The sequence below is a fragment of the Marmota monax genome, unplaced genomic scaffold (assembly GCF_021218885.2).
Source record: "Marmota monax isolate L192 unplaced genomic scaffold, Marmota_monax_Labrador192_F-V1.1 WCK01_AAM20220418_F8-fsc00056, whole genome shotgun sequence".
Classification (NCBI taxonomy): domain Eukaryota; kingdom Metazoa; phylum Chordata; class Mammalia; order Rodentia; family Sciuridae; genus Marmota; species Marmota monax.
The window spans coordinates 8,607,005-8,628,220 of NW_026695212.1; the positions used below are offsets into that span (position 1 = coordinate 8,607,005).

Sequence of the window (21,216 nt, forward strand, 5' to 3'; positions counted from 1 at the left end):
AGAGCTTTAAATATCTGGAGAAGATGTTTGGATACTTTGCACATTGAACCCAAATAAACCTTGAATTATGGATACATTTCCTTCACTATTTGTATGTATTTATATTTTCTTTTTTTCTTAAGAGAGAGAGAGAGAGAGAGAGAATTTTTAATATTTATTTTTTAGTTTTCGGCAGACACAACATCTTTGTTTGTATGTGGTGCTGAGGATCGAACCCGGGCCGCACGCATACCAGGCAAGCGCACTACCGCTTGAGCCACATCCCCAGCCCCTGTATTTATATTTTCTTGTCTTTATGAATTGAGGGAAGATGTAAGTTTGTTTGTGGGTATTGAGGTAACAGCCTATTTGGTGAGAATAAATTGAAAATCACAAGGTTTTCTTTAAAAGCTAAAATGCAGCCAGTCCTGTCTGTCGTATCGTTAGTGAGCTTCAGAGTGGATCATTTAAAGCATATTGGTAGAGTGCTTTTCATGTTACAGAGTGAGTTTTACTTTAATTTTAATAGTAGTCTTTTGAAGAAGTAGGGAAGTAATTCCCACTTTATGAGTAAGGTTATACTAATAGAGACAGTGACTTGAGTTCACACAGGTAGTAAATAATTGGCTTGGAGTAGAGCCCCAGAACTTTATTGCAGGCTGGCATTCTTAATCCCTCCATCTTCAGTACCCCAGTCCCTTGCTGTTTTAATTTCTCTTACCACTGTAGAACATCAGAGTATTGTTTTTGGCAATAGTAGTCATTGCTCCATTCTCTCAGGTGGTAATTTTGAGAAAGGAATTTGCACATAGTCCTGTATCTTGATGGGAATATATTCTGAGAAATGTGTAAACTTGCCTCTCCCATTTGTCTATACTAACTCCACATTCTTTCTATTCAGGCATTTCAGTTATCTGAAACACAGTCAAGATTCCTACTGATAATTCTAGACTTAAGAAAAGTGAAGATAGTTCTTATAACAGCTATGGACCAATGTCTCTTGCCCTTTATTTGCAGTAGAGCAACCTGTGCTATAAATTTACCCTGTCTCATAGGTGATTCCATAATATTGAGATATTTGGCACCTTAGCCTATAGATGACATGTATTGTATTTGCATTAAATTCATTCTCAATAATGAGAAAGTTGACCACATGATTAAAAGCAGAACTTAAGAGTAATTTTTAATTTGGTATAGATACTGTATTTCAGGAAGTATCTGTGGGAGATATCTTTTTTACAATTATGTTGATAATCATGATCCTGCATAGTTGAGAAAAGGTTAAATTACATTCAAAATATTACGTATAAGAAGGCAGGAGAGTGTCTAAAATTCTTTCAAAAGATGATTTTTAGTTCTCAATATATATATTTTGTATTTAATATTCCAAGGGATAAGCTTCAATTACCTGGAAATTGACCTGTATGTAGATTAAATTTTCTTTTCAGCACGAGAAGTGTACAATAGGATGATAAAGAGTTCATTTCTCACACCTCTCAACTGAAACAAATTTGCTTTGAAAATAATTTTAGGGAACTACTTTAGAAATTATAGTAGTACTGATGTGCATCAGTCAGCAGTAGTGCAGAATCTGAGTGCCACTGAATGCTAATTTAAACACCTTTAATCTTTCTTTAATTAAAAGGAATTTGTACATTAATGCCATCCCCATAATTCATGGCATACCCTAAAGAACATTATGTATAAAATAAAATATATTTAAGGCTATCAGAAGACAAAGATTAATTTGACAATTGGCTTCAGCTAAGACTTATAGAAGAAATATGGTAGTGGTCTCATATGAAAGCTGAAGACTTAAAGGATTAAATTAGCTTTTTAGAAATTTTTATTCATTATAACTTAATAAACCCTTTTCTTTTCCTAGAGAAAAGGTGCTTTGTAAATCTTTTGAGTAGCACTCTTTGAAATTTTTCCATCGTAGACCATATGCAATCAGATCCAGTAGAATAGTACTCTTTTGCACTTTGTTGAATTCAGATTAGATTTCCATTTTGTCTTAATTGATTTAGACTTTATATTTGTAATAGATTTCACTGTGTTAGTGCCAGGTAAGAAAGTTCTGATGTTAACAATTTAGTCTTCCTTCCAACTTATTCTTTTTCTTAAAATGTGCATTATTTTAGAAACCGTCTTCATAAATTTGTAGAAGTGCTCACATTTAGATATCTTGTCATATGCCATTTTTTCTAGCTCTGATTTGTAAATGTCTTGATAACTCTATTGTCTGCTACTGTAATAATTGAATGTCTTCCATGGGAACCTAGATATCTTTTTATGCTCATGTGAGTACAGCATACTTTGTCACAGAGGACAATGTAGACCCAATGAATTTATAGTAGGATGTGTGGAAAGGCTTAGCAGTAGACGATAGGGTATAGACTCAAAGCAAATTTAGCTTCATCTATTTTCATAAAGAGATCTGAAGGCCTTTTTGTGTTACATGTTTTTTTTATTTTTTATTTTTGGTACTGGGTATTGAACTCAGGGGCACTCAACCACTGAGCTACATCCCTGCCCTGTTTTGTGTATTATTTATTTAGGCAGGGTTTCGCTGAGTTGCTTAACTCTTGATCCTCCTGCCTCAACCTCCCGAGCCGCTGTGATTACAGGCATGTACTATTGTGCCTGGCTTGTATTACATGTTTGATCTGAGTTTTCTGAAGAGATTTTGGCTTACCTGCTTTCTGGGGTCATTTTTAAAGTTTTCCTCCAAAACAATGATACATAATTGTGTATCATCTCTAGCAAAATTACCCACTCCCCCTTTTAATTATAGACTTATGGGCTTCAGTATGGAAAAATTTTGGTGAATAAAAATGTAACCTTTGGATCTGCACATTAAAGACTATATTTTCTGCAGATGTCCCAAGCCACCAACCAAGAAATCTCCATTTAATTTTAACAAATGTACAAAAGCTTCCAAAGTTGAATATCCCTTTGTTGGTTCAAGAATTGGTGTCTGAAATTGAATTGTAAAAGAAGGAAATTAAGGGGTTTATAGCATGGAATAAAAAGAAACTTGCTATATTCAGATGAAAAGCAAACCCAACACTTTTGTTTGTTTTAAAGTGAGGAATCTGAATTCTTATCTTACCAATTTTTCTTTTAATCAAGTATTGTAATTAGTGTCATGGTTGAGAAATTATAATAGCTTTAAGAGAAAGGTTAGAGTGACAATTTAACTACAAAAATATTGATTGGGTTTAATCTATTTGCTAGTATTGTCTGGGTAAAGAGTAACAAGAAAAGAGAAGGATGTGGATATGATATTTTTAAAAGTTTTTTTTTGTTTTGTGTGTGTGTGAGAGAGATTTTGTGTGTGTGTGTGTGAGAGAGAGAGAGAGAGAGAGAGATTGAGAGATTCCTTTTGAATTACCAGTGGTCTGCTTGCTAAAGCTGTTGGATCCTTTTCTATTTTATTTTACTTATTTGTAGTAATTGGGCATTGTTGACCACTGTGGCCTTTCAACATTCTTACCTGGATTTTTGCAGCATTATTCTTCCTTAATTTTTTCCCCTTGCCTTCCTGACTGTTCTTATTAAATATACCTTTGAATAAGTGTTCTTACATTTAATCTTCCTCTGGTTTCTTCTTTATCTCCTTTTCTCATGATGCTGTTGCACATTATTTTTATTATCCACTCTTTATAGGGATACCTTCACTAAAATGCATTCTCCAAGATACATATGTGCTTGACATCTCAATATAAAACAACTTATATTTCTCACGTGAATGTTTCTTCATCCCCCCGTCCCCCCCCCCCCCCCTCCCTCCCTCCCTCCCTCCCTCCCTCCCCCCCCCCCCTCTCTCTCTCTCTCTCTCTCTCTCTCTCTCGTTGTGTGTTTGTGTGTGCTCGCACGCGCGCTCTCGGGGTTGAACCCAGGGCCTTGTGCACCTTACCAACTGAGCTGTATCTCCAGCCCCCTGTTTATTTTCGTTTTTTCATGAAAAGAAATACCTGCCAGTTTTTTCATCCAAAGGCAATACATAATTTTCAGTGAAATGGTGGTGAAGTGCATGCGTGCGCACGCACGCACATGCGCTCACACACAGTTACATAAAGCATAGGTTTTCAGAGATAATATTATTTTCTTCTTCTTAGGCTATGTGCAAGGAATGAGTGACTTACTTTCTCCTCTTTTGTATGTGATGGAAAATGAAGTGGATGCCTTTTGGTGCTTTGCCTCTTACATGGACCAAATGGTAAGAGCAGGGATTTTTTCCTTAAATGAAACTCATTTTGAAAAATTTAGTTTTGTAACTAAAAATGTTGGCAAGACTATGGGAGAAAAGGTACATGCATACATTGTTGGTGGGACTGTAAATTAGCATAACCACTCTGGAAAGCAGTATGGAGATTCCTCTAAAAATTAGGAATGGAACCACCATTTGACCCAGCTATTCTGCTCCTCAGTGTATATACCAAGGATCTAAAATCAGCATACTGTAGGGATGCAGCCACATCAGTGTTTATAGTGGACAATTCACAATAGCCAGACTATGGAACCAACCTAGGTGCCCTTCAGCAGATGAATGGATAAAGAAAACGTGGTATACATACACAATGCAATAATGCTCAGCCATGAACAAGAATGAAATCATGTCATTCGCTGGTAAATGAATGGAACTATCGACTATAATGCTAAGTGAAATCCTAAGACTCAGAAAGTCAAAGGCTGAATGTTTTCTCTGATTCGCAGAAGCTAGTGTAAGATTAGGGGAAAGGAGAGAGAGGGAGACGGAGGTGAGGATGGGGAGAGAATTCCATCAAAATAAAAGAAAGATCAGGGGAGTAGAAGAAGGTGATTGAGGGAGGCAGAAGGAGTGGAATAAGGGAAAATTAGGGGAAAGAATCTGACCTAACTTTCCAATATACTATAGTGATTCTCACCATTATGTATATTTACAAGATATTAATTTGAAAAAACAATAAATAGAAAGATCTGTAGAGTAGAAGAAAGCGGGGAGGGGAAGGGTAAGTACTGGGGACTTAATTGGAGCAAATTATATTCCATGCATTTATAATTATGTCAAAATTAATCTTAATGTTTATAACTATTATGAACCAATAAAAATTTAGTTATTTAATCTTTTTTTTTTAAATTTTTTTATTGTTGGTTGTTCAAAACATTACAAATTTCTTGACATATCATATTCCACACTTTGATTCAAGTGGGTTATGAACTCCCACCTTCACCCCATACACAGATTGCAGAATCACATCAGTTACACATCCATTGATTTACATATTGCCATACTAGTGTCTGTTGTGCTCCGCTGCCTTTCCCATCTCCATTTAATCTTATTATATGACTGATTTTTATATTTAGCCAACTATGATGGAGCTTAAAAAATTAATCCATTGTATTTTCCCTCTTTAATAACCTTTTAAAAGATTTGGAAATACTGGTGTTGTTTTTAATATAAAAAGTAGAAAATATGTGCCTGTAGTATAGGAATAACCAGGATTTAATATCAGTAAATGCTTATGTTCTTCAGAAGAGCCATGAGTCATTATAGAATATTGATGAAATAGATGAAGTACTTGAACTCTTCCTTCATCAGTTTTGGGCTAAAGTTTAGCCATGCCAAGTAATATCCTAACCTTTTGTGAACATTTTGGATTTTGTCACAGTGATTGATTTTTCTCCACGTGTTTTAACTATTTGTAAGTCTGACACTCTTAGCAATTGTTGTTTTCCCAGAAGTCTGTGATTATTGGAATTCAACTATGTCTATATAGACACGTTAGTTTAAAAAATAAAAAGAATTTATTGTCAGTTTATCTAGGAGAGTAGTAGAGAGAATATTAACAGATAAAATAGAAAAGTCTTCTCAAGCAATCTGTTAGAACAAAGGCAGAAAGAGGTATGAGTAGATAAAGGCATATGAAATCCGAAGACCTTACTATATACATAGGTCACTGTATTTTTTCAAAATAAAATTAATAAATTTGATGCTGGCTCTTTTATGTCAGATATTGAAATGACTTGTTTCAAAGGGGATAAAGTACTTTGAATCGATAATCATTTAAAATATTTCTGAAATGTAGAATTTAACTCAGAGCTTCTGGGGTACAGATGTGAAATTTGAAAGTTGTACTCTTTTTTTCTTCTACCCTTTTTGTTTATTTTTTTTTTCTTCTTTTAGTATTTTTCACTTTTGTCTATTTCAAGTCTCTTGTTTGTAGTTTGAAAACTAATCCTCACTTTTCTTAGTTCTTTTCCAAATAATGTATTTGATAAGATTGATTAGTTTTAAAATGATCTTTTACTGTTAAATTAATTTTTAAATTAGTCTTTTGCCAAAAATTAATATTTTTGGATTATTTTAGAATAATTATCAATTGTAATAATCTGGTGATATAATTTGCCTTCCTTATCTTTTTGATTGATTGATTTGCCTACCTTCTTAGTTCTAATTACTCTCAAGTGCTCTAGAAACCTGAGGCATTTGTTATAAAGGTCTGTACAACTGATACTAATTACATAACAGCTCTTGTCTGCTTTCTTTGTGTTTTTCTTGTTTATTTTCTTTTCACTAGAGTTAGTATGTTCCTTGATAAAGGAATCATGTTTTTGTTTTATTTGTAGCTTACCAAAATTTTCTTAATGCCCAATCTGAGGTAATTGAACAGATTTTTGTAGAATAAACATGAATCTTTAAACCTCTTCTTATAGTAGGTATATATCTTCCCAAATTAACATCAGTGTACTATATTTAGCTTCTTACTATAATAGTTTTCAATTAAATGAAACCAGTATTAGTATGTTCAAATATATTGACATATAATGTCATACAGTGCATGTATACATACCCAAGAAGTAGTTAATTTTTAAAAATGAGATATGTGTTAAAATGAAGTTAATTTTATTTCATGTGGTAATTTTTTTTTATTGGTTGTTCAAAACATTACAAAGCTCATGATATATCATCTTTCATACATTTGACTCAATTGGGTTATGAACTCCCATTTTTACCCCAAATTCAGATTGCAGAATCACATCGGTTACACACTCACATTTTTACATAATGGCATATTAGTGACTGTTGTATTCTGCTACCTTTCCTATCCTCTACTATCCCCCTCATGTGGTAATTTGAAGGAATACTTAATGATGGAAATAATCTGATAAATGTTTATTTCCCAAATATGTTCCTTTCACCAAACCTTTTATGTTGTGAAGAAATAAATGTGTCAGTGTGCTGCTGCTATTCCTGCAATTCTTTTTTATTTAAATCAAATGAATAGGGGAGAAAATAATCCTTAGTTTAAGACCAAGGATTTTTTTCTCTTCCATCCCTTTGTAGTATTGCTTTAGCTTTTGAATTAGTTGTGTATTTTTTAACATACCTGCATGATAGAAGTCGAACATTTGTCCTTAGACATCATGCTTTAGTTATAGTGGTTATGTAGTATAAAATGTTTTTAAAATATTAATTGTGTGGTAACAGTTGTTTCCTTTTGAAGCATCAAAATTTTGAAGAACAAATGCAAGGCATGAAGACCCAGTTAATTCAGCTGAGTACCTTACTACGATTATTGGACAGTGGATTTTGCAGTTACTTAGGTAAGTTTAGTGAATCAGACTATACACGGCAAATTGTAGGATAATACGATTTTGATATATACAAAAAAAAATGTGAAGAACTCTTTAAAAGATGTAAATGCTCATTGCTATTGCTTGAGTTCTGAGGAATGAAAGTATAATAATAAACTATCTTTATAAATATCTTTATAAATATAACTATCTTTATAAATCTTAAAACATTTTGTTCATAAAATGAATTAAATTTGAATTGTTTACTTAAATTGATAGAAGGCAATTAAATAATATAGGGGTTCTAGTCACCTAAAATGCAGAGAAAAATTTCAGTTTGAGAAAGGTCCCTTGGTTTTGACATAACTAGTATAAGAATAATTCATATATGTGTTGTTTCTTCTGTATAGAATCGCAGGACTCTGGATACTTGTATTTTTGCTTCAGATGGCTTTTAATTAGATTTAAAAGGGAATTTAGTTTTCTGGATATTCTTCGATTATGGGAGGTAAGTTCTGAAATTATTATGCAAGTGTAATATTTATAATGGAAAGATTCAATTTATTCTGTAGAGTATAAATGGATTGTCATAGCCCAAGTGAAATTTTTAAGGTACTTACCTTCCAAAATTCTTGTAAGTTTGCAGTCTGTCCTTAAAAATTAATGACCTCAAACCTAATATATGGTCTTTTGGAACTTCTTTCTTAAAATCACAATTACTATGAGATTTGAGGCCAAGAGGTATACCAGAATAGTTCCCTGGACTATTTGCTATTTATATTCTTTCTTTGGGATACTCGAATTTATGTGAGCCTCTGTCACATTCTGGTATAGGTTTGTTTAGCATTCAAATTGATGAGCCAGTCAGTTGAGTTGGCACTTAAGCTTAGTTTGTGATCTGTGGTGTTAGGAGGGGACTGGCATGTGTTTTGCTCTTTAAAAGAAATGTAAGTTACAGCAAAATGGCAAGAATAACATAACTAACATTCCACATTCCAAATTTAATATATATAAATATTTTTTTATGTTTACTACTAGTGAACCCTTTCTCTCTTAATCTTTCAAGAAAAAAAAAAAATCAAAGCTAGTTAGTCTTTTTCACCATCCCAGTTCCTTTTCCTTCCTGACACTCTAGAGGAAATTCATTATCATAGTTTTGGAGTACATCCTTTTATTCCATTTTGCACCTCTGGCAAATCTTGATAAAAAAAGAAACAAAAAACCCCTTTAATTCTCAACTGTCTGTTAATAACAAATCAGTCTACTTTTTAATACAATATTGGTATAATGACTGATTGTTGCCTTTATACAAATGAAGGGATGACCAAAATTTTCCCAAGGAAATAATCCATTTGAATAATAAACTTACAGTGGAACTCCAGTGTCCTCTAAGACTTTTACAACTGGAAATTGATTCCAGTTACCATTAGAGAAAGCAGTGTGTAATGGAAGGATCATTGCTTTGTACTTGTTAGATCTGTTCTGAAATTGGAAGTAAAACTCCAGGTTCTTTGATAGAATCATGTTTAAATGTGTATCAGTTTTGTTAAACTAGAATCTCAATTTCTTTAACGGATGAATTAATATTTATTACCGCAAAGCTAGAATAACTCCTCAATCTGTGTTTATCAAATAAATTGGAACTTTTTTTTAAAATTTTTTATTGTTGTTCAAAACATTACATAGTTCTTGATATATCATATTTCACACTTTGATTCAAGTGGGTTATGAACTCCCATAAATTGGAACTTTTAATCGAAACTTTGAGGTTAATTTTATTGTAATTGAACTTTGGGAAATTGGAATTAGTTTGAAAATGATTTACTTCTTTTGAAAGAAGTAAACATATTTCAGGTATGCACTAATAATGTTGTTTGTATGAGCCTTTTTGTCTCTCCAGAAAAGGTATTATTAGGTACAGCAATTAGGTACATTAACAAGGTCTTAAAATCTGAGGGCATTACCTATATTCAGGGAAAAGTTTAACTACTGATCAAACATTCTATGTTTGGGTAAAAATTTTGGATAATTGATTTAGTTTTTATCATAGCTGGAGGATACTCTGAATTATATAATACAATATAAAGCTTTATAAATTTGGAATGTAGAGCTACCTATGTATGTTTTTCATCCTATATACTGTATAATTAAATCTTTTTTTAAAATTCAGCACATGTGAGGCACTGGGTTCCATTCTCAGCACCACATAAAAATAAATAAATAGACATAATAACCATTTACTTATTTATCTACAACTAAAAATAAGTAAGAAACTGAAGGTTCAGAAAAATACTGAAAGTTCGTCTAACCCTTATATCATAAACTTAACCCCACAGCTATGGTTTCTTAATAACACTTATCATATTGGTAAAGTTCAATGATTTGCATATGGTAGTTATCCACAGATCCAAATTTAGAATACATCCAACATTAGTCTTGATACTAGTTCCTTTGTAGTTAATTAGTTACTTTGTAAGACTTCTTCACTTCCTCATTCACTAGCTAGAAAAATAGTAGGCTGTTCCAACTAGACAATTTCATTGCTTCCAAGTTCAACATTGTATTTGTGAGAAAAATATTTTAGAATTGATATGACTTACTAAATAATTCTTCTATTTTTTTTATAGGTAATATGGACTGAATTGCCATGTAAAAATTTCCATCTTCTTCTCTGTTGTGCTATTTTGGAATCAGAAAAGCAGCAAATAATGGAAAAACATTATGGCTTCAATGAAATACTTAAGGTAGTATTCCTTTAATCTAGATTTTATTGTTTTGGCTTTTTCCTCTATTTGGTGTTCCTGATATGAAGAACATATTCTTGCAATGTTATTGAATCCCTTGAGTAATTACTTAAATTTTATTGGTAAAACTTTGACTGGTTTTCTGAGAATGATGGTTCACCATATACATATTGACCAGTTATTTTTACTTGGCCAATGAGGAAGAAAAGGAACATGCAACAAATGCTCTTTTATGTAGTTTTGTTTTTGAAAAAATAATGCTTTTGCTTATTAACTTTGAGATAGCGGACTTGAGACAGCTGCTAGATTTAATGTTCCATAAGCTTATTAGCTTTAAACCTTAAAATAATCTGATGAAAGATATATTGGATTTCCTGTGTATTTGTAGTCTGTGACTATTTCTTAAGTTTTATTTGCAGTGCAATATAACTGGTAATAAGTTGTTTGTATAGTAAAATGTAATGGTTTCAGTTTTGATTATCATTTATTTTATTGGTGTTTTTAGCATATCAATGAATTGTCCATGAAAATTGATGTGGAAGATATACTGTGCAAGGCAGAAGCAATTTCTCTACAGATGGTAAAATGCAAGGTACACATACAATGTTTCAAATGATTGCAAGGCTTTTATTCTTTTCTCTTTTTGACGGAATCAAGAAAGATTTTTCTTCTTAGAAGTAAAATAAGTGACAGTTTTAGCAAGATAAGAGAAGGCACAGAGAATTGAACAGCTTTTTTTTTTTAATATTTATTTTTTAGTTGTAGTTGGACACAATACCTTTATTTTATTTATTTATATGTGGTACTGAGGATTGAACCCAGGGTCTTGCACGTGCCAGGCTGAGCCATAACCCCAGTCCAAACAGCTTTTTGTTTAGTATCATAGATTTATAGCACTTAATTGAAAACAAATGGCTACTTATATCAGAGAGGAAACATTTAATAATAAGGCCAAGTGGAAAAAGTAATGAAAATATTTCTACTACAGCTAAAGAGGATATAGAATTAAAGCAATGATACATTATTGAATTAATGAATACAGAATAAGGAATTATTATTAAATGTGTAATGCCCCAAAATAAAAAGATTCTAATAAAAAATAATTAAATGAGTACTAGTCTGTCATTGCATTTGTATCAACCAAGCTCTTTAATTATTTGTAAAAACAAGGTAAATTTGATGTATTATCTGAATTAAAACCAAATCAATGTATATTTTAATATATATATTTAGTTGTGAATGGACCACAATACCTTTATTTTATTTATTTTTTTGTGGTGCTGAGGATTGAAACCAGTGCCTGACATGTGCTAGGCAAGTACTCTTCCACTGAGCTACAACCCCAGTTCGTTTGATATAGCTTGGCTTGGCTTTTATATTTTTATAAGAATTTGTGTTCAGTACATGTACTTATACTTAGTTCAGCTCAAACATTTGATAGCTGTTCTGTTTCAAAACATGTCGATTAGATATTTCTTCCATTGTTTACTGAGAGAGATTATATAAAAAATATTATTATAAAAAAGAGAAAGAGATAAATACTAGAAAACTATATTTGTAGTTGTGCTTGGATGGAGTGGAGAGTGACTAATTTGGAAACTGCTTGGGAATCACTCATAAAATAAAAATAAATGGCTAGAATTTTGTTTGGAATGGAGAATCAAGGTGGAGTGGAGAGTGACTAATTTGGAAACTGCTTGGGAATCACTCATAAAATAAAAATAAATGGCTAGAATTTTGTTTGGAATGGAGAATCAAGGTGTGAAGATATATGACATTTACAATGTCAGAACAAATCTTCAGATTCTGGACTCAGAGTAGTCTTAATATAAGTGTTACTTCATGATTATTTTTCCTTAGTAGCAAATGTGGTTTTGTGTTTGATTTTTTTTTTTTCATATGCAGGAATTGCCACAAGCAGTTTGTGAGATCCTGGGACTTCAGAACAGTGAAGTTACAACACCAGATTCAGATACTGGTGAAGATGAGAATGTTGGCATGACTTATCCTTCATCTACGTTTCATAGTAACACCTTGCCCACCCTTGCTGCTAGTGGAGCCAGAGATGACAGTCCAACACACATATCAGTGCCCCCAAATGTCAGCAGATTAACACCTGCATGATCATTTGTCTTGCTATTTTTTTTTTTTTTTTAAAGACACTTGGTTGCAACTCCTTTTTAAGTACTTGAAAGGTGGACATTTAAAATCTTGGTATTGATCATGCTTTAAGGTTTATGGAAAGAAAGTGTACTGATGTTCTTGCATTAAAGCTTTACAAAGTTTTAAACTAATTATTTTTGTAGTTACTTCTACCAAATAGCCTTTCCTTTTCAAAAACATTCCTTAGTATTTTTATAGCCAAGTACATTTTATTTTCTTGCTGATGAACTGGAATTGGATAAATATTACAAGTAGATGAGTTGGAAATTATGCACTTTGAAAAACATTCAATTTGTTTACTCTTTAAGTTTAGTGGGTTTCAAATTTGATTAAATGTTGAGCCTTTATATAGCATTCTGAGCTGAGAAGTAGATTGTTACCCAGTGATGAAATTTAAAAAATAAATGAATTTGTTTTTTTTCTATTGTTTACAACAATACTCAGCTTAAATATTTATGCTGGTTGATTGTGATTTAAATTGGACATTTTCATCAATGCAATTTAATGTGTAGATAAAAAAACTATTCAACCATTATAAGTGGATTGGCAGTATATTTTTTACATTGAACTTTTCTTCACTTGTACATAAAGACTAAATGTAAGTACTATTTATGAGTATAAGAAAGGATAGGCATATTTTCTTTAACTGAATAAACTTGACTATTGATTTATATAACCTGATTCAACAAAATTAATACATGGCTTCAATATGAGATCTTTTTCAAAACTATTTTCTTAACATTTATTTCCTGAGAGTACATTCAATCCTGTACTTGGTATAATTTTAAAATTAATTGCTTGTAACCTCACTTTACTAATAATGTTTATTATCTTTCCTAACAATGCATTAACTGATTAATCAGGTCTTTAAATTTTTATAAAATGCTTTTTGCAAAAAGCTTATGTCAAAAATTTCAAGATACTATCATGAGTCTCAAAATAATACTTTTTTGTATATGAATGAAGCTGTTGTTTTTACCATGCAGTATTGCATGATTTTAAGTTATGTGGAATAAACATAACTGTTCCGTTTTAATTGTAATTTGTTAACTCCTGTACATATCATTAAAATAAATTTGAAGTTGAATTAGTGTTTTCAGTTACATTACATTTAGAAATAGTCTGCTAGTTTTTCGTCAGAATAATTAAAAAAAAAATCCAAGATAGACTTTAGTACATCTCATATTTTTATGTTATTGAAATAGTCATTTGAGCTGTGGAAGTGGTAAAGAAATGTGACTCCTTATAAGTGAAAGCATTTTTCATAAGCATGAAAATGGGCATAGTGTTGCCTTGGATAACCTAATTATTTGACTGAGTAAAGCAACTTACTATAATTGATGTCAATAGTTTTAAGGTAAAAGTTGTGTAGTTGTAAAATGGTCCAGTAGATAGCTGCTCCCCCATCCCCAGAAACTTAGGGAACCAAATGAACTTTTTTCTTAGTTGAGTATTAACTGACAATCATGAACTTTTAGAAACCTTAGATTTTAGTTTTTAATATCATGTGTGTTATCTTTCATCAGTTAATAATGAGTAAGCCTATTTGGAAAAAAAGTAAACTGATCAAAAACTCAGCATCTCCAGCTTTTCATTTCCTGCTATTCAGGAAATTGCTTAGAACATCTTGATGTCCTCCTTGTTCTTCCTGGACAGTGACTTTTTGGTTATTTTCCTACTACGTAATATGATATCTACTTCAGATAATTTTTTAATCTAAATACATTCAGTTAGTTGAACTTTTATCAAGTTTCATTATAAAACTGCTTGTTAAAACATAAGTTTCTCTAAACAGCGAACTTTTCTACGTAGTACATTTTCAATATGGCAATGAAAATATAGTATAGTGCTAAAGTCTTAATCAGTCCACAAAATCTAGGTAGCAGACACCATGTAAATTTGAACTGTTGAGATTGCTGAAATATATAGTTCAGGTAAATTTCTTCATCTAACTTTTGATAGGTTGTTTATTTCTGTTTTCACAAGATACTGTGTCTCCATCCCTATAATACACAAAATATGTGCTCTATTATTGGTATGTAAAGTTTTTAAAATTCAGATAGTTTTTTTTTTTTTTTTTTTTAACTGTTAAGTATATTTTCAATTCTGTTCAGTTCTGAACCTATGGGAAACCTGTTTGCATTTAAGAACTTCCCTGTTTTCATTATTTCATATGTCTGGATTCCTCATCTCTTTATATATTAGGAACTTTAATCTTGGTGATAAAAGACTACAACTTTTTTGAACAGTAAGGAAATATAGCCTTTTGATATAATATATTTGACAGCATAATCAAAAGTTGGGGCACGACTCTTACATAAAGCTTTTTTTTTAAACAATCGTGCTGGTATTATTTAAAAATCACTTATTATATTACCATCTTTGGTGCAAGATTAGGGTACACAGACTACTTATGAATATATGTTAATGTGGTGGTGATGATTATGCAGTGAAACATGGTAGTGAGTGATTCTTGAATGCACCACCATTTGAATGATGCAACTATATTTGGCCTGTCCTCTCCTTGAGATCTTATGACATGGGAATTTTAAGTGTGGATTTTTTCCCAGTACTGGGGATGAACTCAGGGCCTCTTGCATGCCAGGCAAATGTTCTATGGCTGAGCTATATCCTCAGCCCAGTTGTGGAATTTGGAGTATTGTTCTAATTACAAATGTTTTCCTCACTTTTTTTAAAAGTAGACTACTATGTATTCTACCTATCTTGACATAGGGAGAAATAATGTGTTGCCTTTATACAGAGGCCAAGGTTGGGGGAAGGTGAACAGTTTATACTGGATGTATTCCTACTACTCTTTGATAACCTCAGCATCACTCTCTGCCCATGGAAAATTATTATGAGCTCAAGTTAAGAAAATTATTATAATCAAAGATCTATAGTAATCAGGAATATTTACCTAATCTGGTTCAGTCTCTTTAGATTAAATTAGAATGTTTGGATACTAGAACATAAACTATTAAATAATGCCTCTCTTAGGTATACCACTGTTGTTCCTCACATTTTTTTTTATGTTCTAAAAACAATGAAAAGAACAAATTCCAGTGAGCTTAGCTGTGATCATCTGGTTCAGCTCTTTTAATTAAAAATATTATTAACCTCAGAGATAGACTTTTGCTGTGACAGTAATAGGTGTTTCCAATACCAGTCTAGATTGGAGGTACAAGATTCAGTGACTTAGTATACTGCTTAAAAACGAACAGGGCTCTTGTTAGATTGCCTTAGGTGTTAGATGGTCTGCTTGTATAGAAACTAGGATTTCTTCCATAGGTGTTGCTGACTCACTTTGCAAAAGCAAATTGTTCTCCAGTGGTGGAGTCATTAAAAGTACTTCTGAGTGATCAGCGTTTACACTGTATTTATTATTTTGACTGGTAAAAATAGGGAAAGAATCTTTTTCATCAACATTGCATACCAAGGATGGGCGGGTGGCACACGCCTGTAATCCCAGTGGCTTGGGAGGCCGGAGAATTGAGAGTTCAAAGCCAACCTCAGCAATGGTGAAGTGCTAAGCAACTCAGTGAGACCCTGTCTCTAAATAAAATACAAAATAGGACTGGGGATGTGGCTTAGTGGTTGAGTGCCCCCAAGTTCAAAATAAAACAAAAAACCCATCACATACTAGAGAAGGGCTTCATTAACTATAGCTTACAGAATGTAAGAGTTTAGTTTTGCAGTGGCACATCTCTTTAGGAAAGGAATTTAAGGAATAAAATATGCAGCCAACTTTTTTTTTAAATATCTTTTTTTAGTTGTATTCGGACACAATACTTTTATTTATTTATTTATTTGTTTGTTTATTTTTATGTGGTGCTGAGGATCCAATCCAGCACCTCACACATGCTAAGCCAACTCTCTACTACTGGGCTACAACCCCAGCCCCACCAGTTAGTTTTGATGGCAGATCCTTAGAAGTTTTACATACCTTATTTTTCTTCTTGTTTTCTTATTTGTCTATCACCTGAAGTTTTCTGGTCACAATTTAGGAGTTTCATATCTGTGTAAACACGGGTAATGTGAGTTTTGTTGGCAGATGGTACTTCTGGACAAATAGTGTAACTTGTTTTAGATGCTTGTTTTCTCAAGTTTAAGATTGCTTCCTGGTAGAGTGTGATGCTTAGGCCACCTCATAAAGTGTTTTATATTCGTTTTTAAAAATTTTATTTATTAGTTGCTTTATATTCTTGCAAAAGACTTAAAATTTCTCCTGTAAGTCAAAAAATTGTAGTTTGTCCTGTAGGTCAGATGACAAAAAATTTAGTCAAATTGGATTGTTCATATTGGAAAATATCCACTGTGTTTATGCATGTGATACAGAAAGGGTCAGACTATTGGGGTGAGAGTGTAGGTTTTGGAGTCAGTCTTGGATTTGAGAGCTGGCCTCTTAGTTTTGTGCACATAATCTCATCTGTAGGTGGTGACAATGCCTACCTCAATGGTGAGGAGTAAATGAATACAAATAAAATGTTTTACATGGTGCCTAGCATGATTAACCACTAATAAGTGTTGTCATTATCATTACCTGATGGCAACCACCACAGACCATCTTTTTGTCTTAAAGTTGTATGGTTTTCCTCCCCAAACACCCCATCCTACTGATACAGCCTTGGGGTACCTGTTGGTTAGTTTCCTTATGACTGGGGTCATTTTGATTTCAAATTTGAAGTTGTGTTCTGTTTCACCTTTGCTACTGCCTCACTGGCCCCAACATAAATCAGTGTCCTTTGTGCTTCACTTTTATCTTCAAACTGCGCTTAAATATGTTTGTCTTCTTTATTCTCCCTTTGCAAAGGTTGTTATAAAAACATGATGAGAACACAAGTATCTCACATTTTCACATTTTGCTTATTAATGAAGTCTTATTCTTGGGCCCACTTTGGTCAGTATAGTATATAATCACAAAATAAACCTGATAACCTATATGTGTCTACATTAAGCATTTTTAGTAGTATGGGGCATTACAATGTCTATTTGACAATGAGCATTTTACTAGGGAACAAATTGAAACCTACGGTTATAGGCAGCTGTTTTGGGTTATGCTTTAAATAAATTTGCACTTCAGTCAGACTAATACCATATTGGCCTTCTTGACTTGATTTCCAGTTATACTGTCCAGATCTGGATGATTGATATAACCTTCGTGCAAAGTTCAAGTTCACTTTATACTTTTTCCCCTCAAAATGGTAGTTGATTCAGTATTCAATTGTGATCAACAGGAATAAATACATTGTTTCCTTTGTGTCAGTAGACACCTTCATTTGTTGTAATGTAAATGGAAATGGTAGAAACACTTGAGTATAGTATAGTTTGGAATTTTTCATGTGAGTATAAGCACATTTCTTGTTAAACAAAATGGACTAGTAATCTTTTTTTTTTTTTTTTGGTACCAGGGATTGAACTTGGACACTCGACCACTGAGCGTCATCCCCAGCCCTATTTTGTATTTTATTTAGAGACAGGGTCTCACTGAGTTGCTTAGCACCTTGCTTTTGCTGAGGCTGGCTTTGAACTCTCAATTCTCCTGTCTCAGCTTCCCGAGCCACTGGGATTACAGGCGTGTGCCACCATGCCTAGCCTAATAAACTTTTTTTTTTTTTAATATGATGGACTAATAATCTTAAGACTTTTTACTGAAGTTCAGGAGAGAAGGGTGTTCTAATGTCCCAAAAGAACTTAAGACCTTTTTCATTCCCCACAATGCTGCCTTAATTTTTAAACCCACTTGTAGATAAAGTGCCAAAATAGGCAAATATTTCATTAAGGTTGTATGTAAGCTTGGTTTGTGAATATCTTGAAGTGGAAATGATGGTGTATGGAAGCCTGCTTGAGTTTCCTAAAAGTGAGTCATTTCCTGTTATTAATAAATTAATACCAAATCATGGGAAATAGTGCATAAACTTATTTTAATTATAATTAAAAGCGAATGTTAATAATGTTGAACTGCAACTGCCAAGGAACATAGAGTATATATGCCTAAAGTATTTGATTCTATTGATTCCCAAGTTGTAGGAATCAGTATCAATGGAAAAAGACTTCCAGCTAAACTGATCATTAGGTTCGTGTGTGCCATTTCTCTTTTCCTTGTTCAACATAGGTTTAAGCATAGAAGGCATACATACCAAACCTGCTTGTGACACACACATGGTAGACTGAAATGATGGCTTAAAACAAGACAAGTTATTCAAGGAAATCAGACTTTTTATTAAATCCAAATCTCAAGATAATCAGTGTAGCTTCCCTTTCAATTATCTCCATATCCTCACATCCCCTCTATTTTTTTTTAAAATTTCTTAGATGTTGATGGACCTTGATTTTATTCATATATTTATACGTGGTGCTGAGAATCGAACCCAGTGCCTCACACATGCTAGCCAAATGCTCTACCACTGAGCCACAACCTCAGCCCCTCCCCCCAGTTCTTTAATAGTTTCTCACCTGCTTTCTCCATTCACATTGGGGATACCAAGCAAATTCTCCCTTTAGGTCTGTCTGTCCTTTTATCTTTTTCCCCCAGACACATTTCTTTGCACCTCTGAAGCTTATCCTTCCCTTGATGACCGTGGATTTCAAGGTTCCTTCTTATTTGGCCAGGGTAGTAAGGCGAATCCCTGAGGACCCATCTACATAATGGCAACTAGTAGGGAGGGAAAGCTAGATTGTTGCAATTGTGGGTCACAGATGTTCGGCATTTCCTTTATTCTCTCAGTTTATTTACATCACTTTTTCTTTGTTCCTGTATTCTGCTGCTTCTCAGGATGCACTTCAGGTTCCAGGTGGTTTAGGGTGGCTTATAGTATTTCTCTTGTTTTCACTAGTATTCTCTATCACAACAAATATCTATGCTGAGAACAATTGGCATCTTTAAGATAAAACTTGCCTAATTTTGTGGTTCTCTGGGATCTCAGCTGTTTACCATCATGGCCATTCATAATCACATGTCCCTCTTCCACCTATAGAATTTCCTGGAGATTTCTTTATTTGACAATATCCCCCTCCCTTTCTCACTTCCTGGTGTCTTTAACTGCCTGATCCAAGCCAATTCTGTCAGTTCACATTATAACTGTTGACTTCCTGTTTGTCTGGATTATGAGGACAATCACCTCATTAAATCCCAGGTATCCACATCTCTTCATTTTGTGACAAAGATTTCAAACCAATGCCTAATATTGTTTTACTCTGGTTTCAGGGTCAGTGTGACACTTTGAGCATGCATTAACTGCCAGCTCCCACGTGGAGCACTGCATACATTCAATTTAATCAGCCCCATAAGATATAGATATTCTCACCCTTACATTACATAAATGAAGGCTGAGAAATGGGAATTTGTCCTTTTTTAATTTTTTTTTTTTTTAGTTGTAGGTGGACACACAATATTTTTATGTGGTATTGAGGATCGAACCCAGTGCCTCACACATGTCCTGCAAGCGCTTTAACCACTGAGCTACAGCCCAAGCCCCTAATTTGTCCTTCTTAAGCACAATGAGGCAGATGACAAAGCAAGATTTAAAATCAGGTTTATTAAAACCAATGTCCTACGTATGCAGTACAATTTATTTTTAGTTTATATATTTATAATCACTTGTTACATGTGCATAAGGTTACTAGAAGATTTCTTGTTATAAGAAACTGTCCCCCTTTTTTTTCTGTTCACCCTTCAGCGGCAAGATTTCTAACTTTGGGATGATTATTTTGCTATTTACTTCTGTATCTCAATGTTGCAGATGTATGTATTGCTACTACTTTGATTTTCAGTTTTAGGCATTACCATTGACTTTCCATCATGGAAGATGGGAGCTTAGCTCTTTGTCTCCTTCCCTTTGTCTGACTATCACATTCTTACTTCCTTATCTTTCCATTTTACCACATTGTTGTCATAGTTGTTATAATATTATTTAGGTCAATATTTAGTACTGATACTATTATGACTTTGTAAATGCAATTCTCAGATGACACAGGGTTCCTCTTTTGCCCTTTGATTTTTCTTTGGAAGTTATTATCAAGGATTTTTATTTGCTGATTTTTTATGTAATTTTAACTAATCCAACCTCATATTCTACCAAATATTTAAATGGAGGCTTGTCACTGTTAAAGAGTTTAAGAGCTCTGAATGCAATCTTGGGTTCTAAGTATTTTGAGGTCTTTCCTCTTGGCATGGTCAGATTCTTCAAAGAAGGCTTATCCCTTTTTCTGGCTCTCTGCCTTCTGAGGTTTAGGAATCTCAAAATCCAGTACATATATTTATTTAGTCATTTTCTTTTCAGGATGGTACCCATGCTCTCAACTGTGCTTTTAGAGGTCCTTTGTTTTACCCTTTTCCAGAACATAACTCCATTTATCTACCTGGGGTCGGAGCTAGGGGGGTAAAAGGGGAGGTGGCTTGGCTATCTGGGAGAGGTAAATAAAAGGTCTTAACTGTTACAGCTTTATTTTGTGGTATTTGCATACCATAAGATTAACTTCTTTAAAATGTACAACTTGGTGGTATTTAGTATATTCACAGGGTTGTGCACCTATCACCAATATCTAATTTTAGAACATTTCATCACTCTCTAAAGAAGCCCTGTGATCTATCAGCAGCTATTCCTCACTTCCTCCTCCTTGCAGCTCCTGGCAATGACTTAGCATTTTTTTTTTAGACATCTTACAGACACTTTACATGAACAAAATCAAAATACATAGTCTTTATGGCTGGCTTCTTAGAATCACATTTTCTTTTTTTTAAAGTTTTTTTGAATTTTTTAAAAAATTT

The 21,216-nt window shown here is 33.2% G+C and overlaps 1 protein-coding gene across 8 annotated transcripts in view; it reads left to right on the top strand.

Moving 5' to 3' along the window:
• The window catches only part of Tbc1d15 (TBC1 domain family member 15), a 62,731-nt gene extending 49,246 nt beyond the window's left edge, over positions 1 to 13,485 (top strand). For 6 of the 8 annotated variants that reach the window (XM_046430700.2, XM_058574593.1, XM_058574594.1 and 3 more), the window contains 6 exons: positions 4,104 to 4,204; positions 7,473 to 7,572; positions 7,953 to 8,050; positions 10,170 to 10,286; positions 10,792 to 10,878; positions 12,192 to 13,485. In XM_046430700.2, coding sequence (XP_046286656.1) covers positions 4,104 to 4,204; positions 7,473 to 7,572; positions 7,953 to 8,050; positions 10,170 to 10,286; positions 10,792 to 10,878; positions 12,192 to 12,410 — 722 coding nt within the window. In that variant the 3' untranslated portion in view covers positions 12,411 to 13,485. The remainder of the gene's footprint in view (positions 1 to 4,103; positions 4,205 to 7,472; positions 7,573 to 7,952; positions 8,051 to 10,169; positions 10,287 to 10,791; positions 10,879 to 12,191) is intronic. The other 2 variants (XM_058574591.1, XM_058574592.1) reach the window with 1 other exon arrangement.
• The last annotated feature ends 7,731 nt before the right edge of the window (positions 13,486 to 21,216 follow it).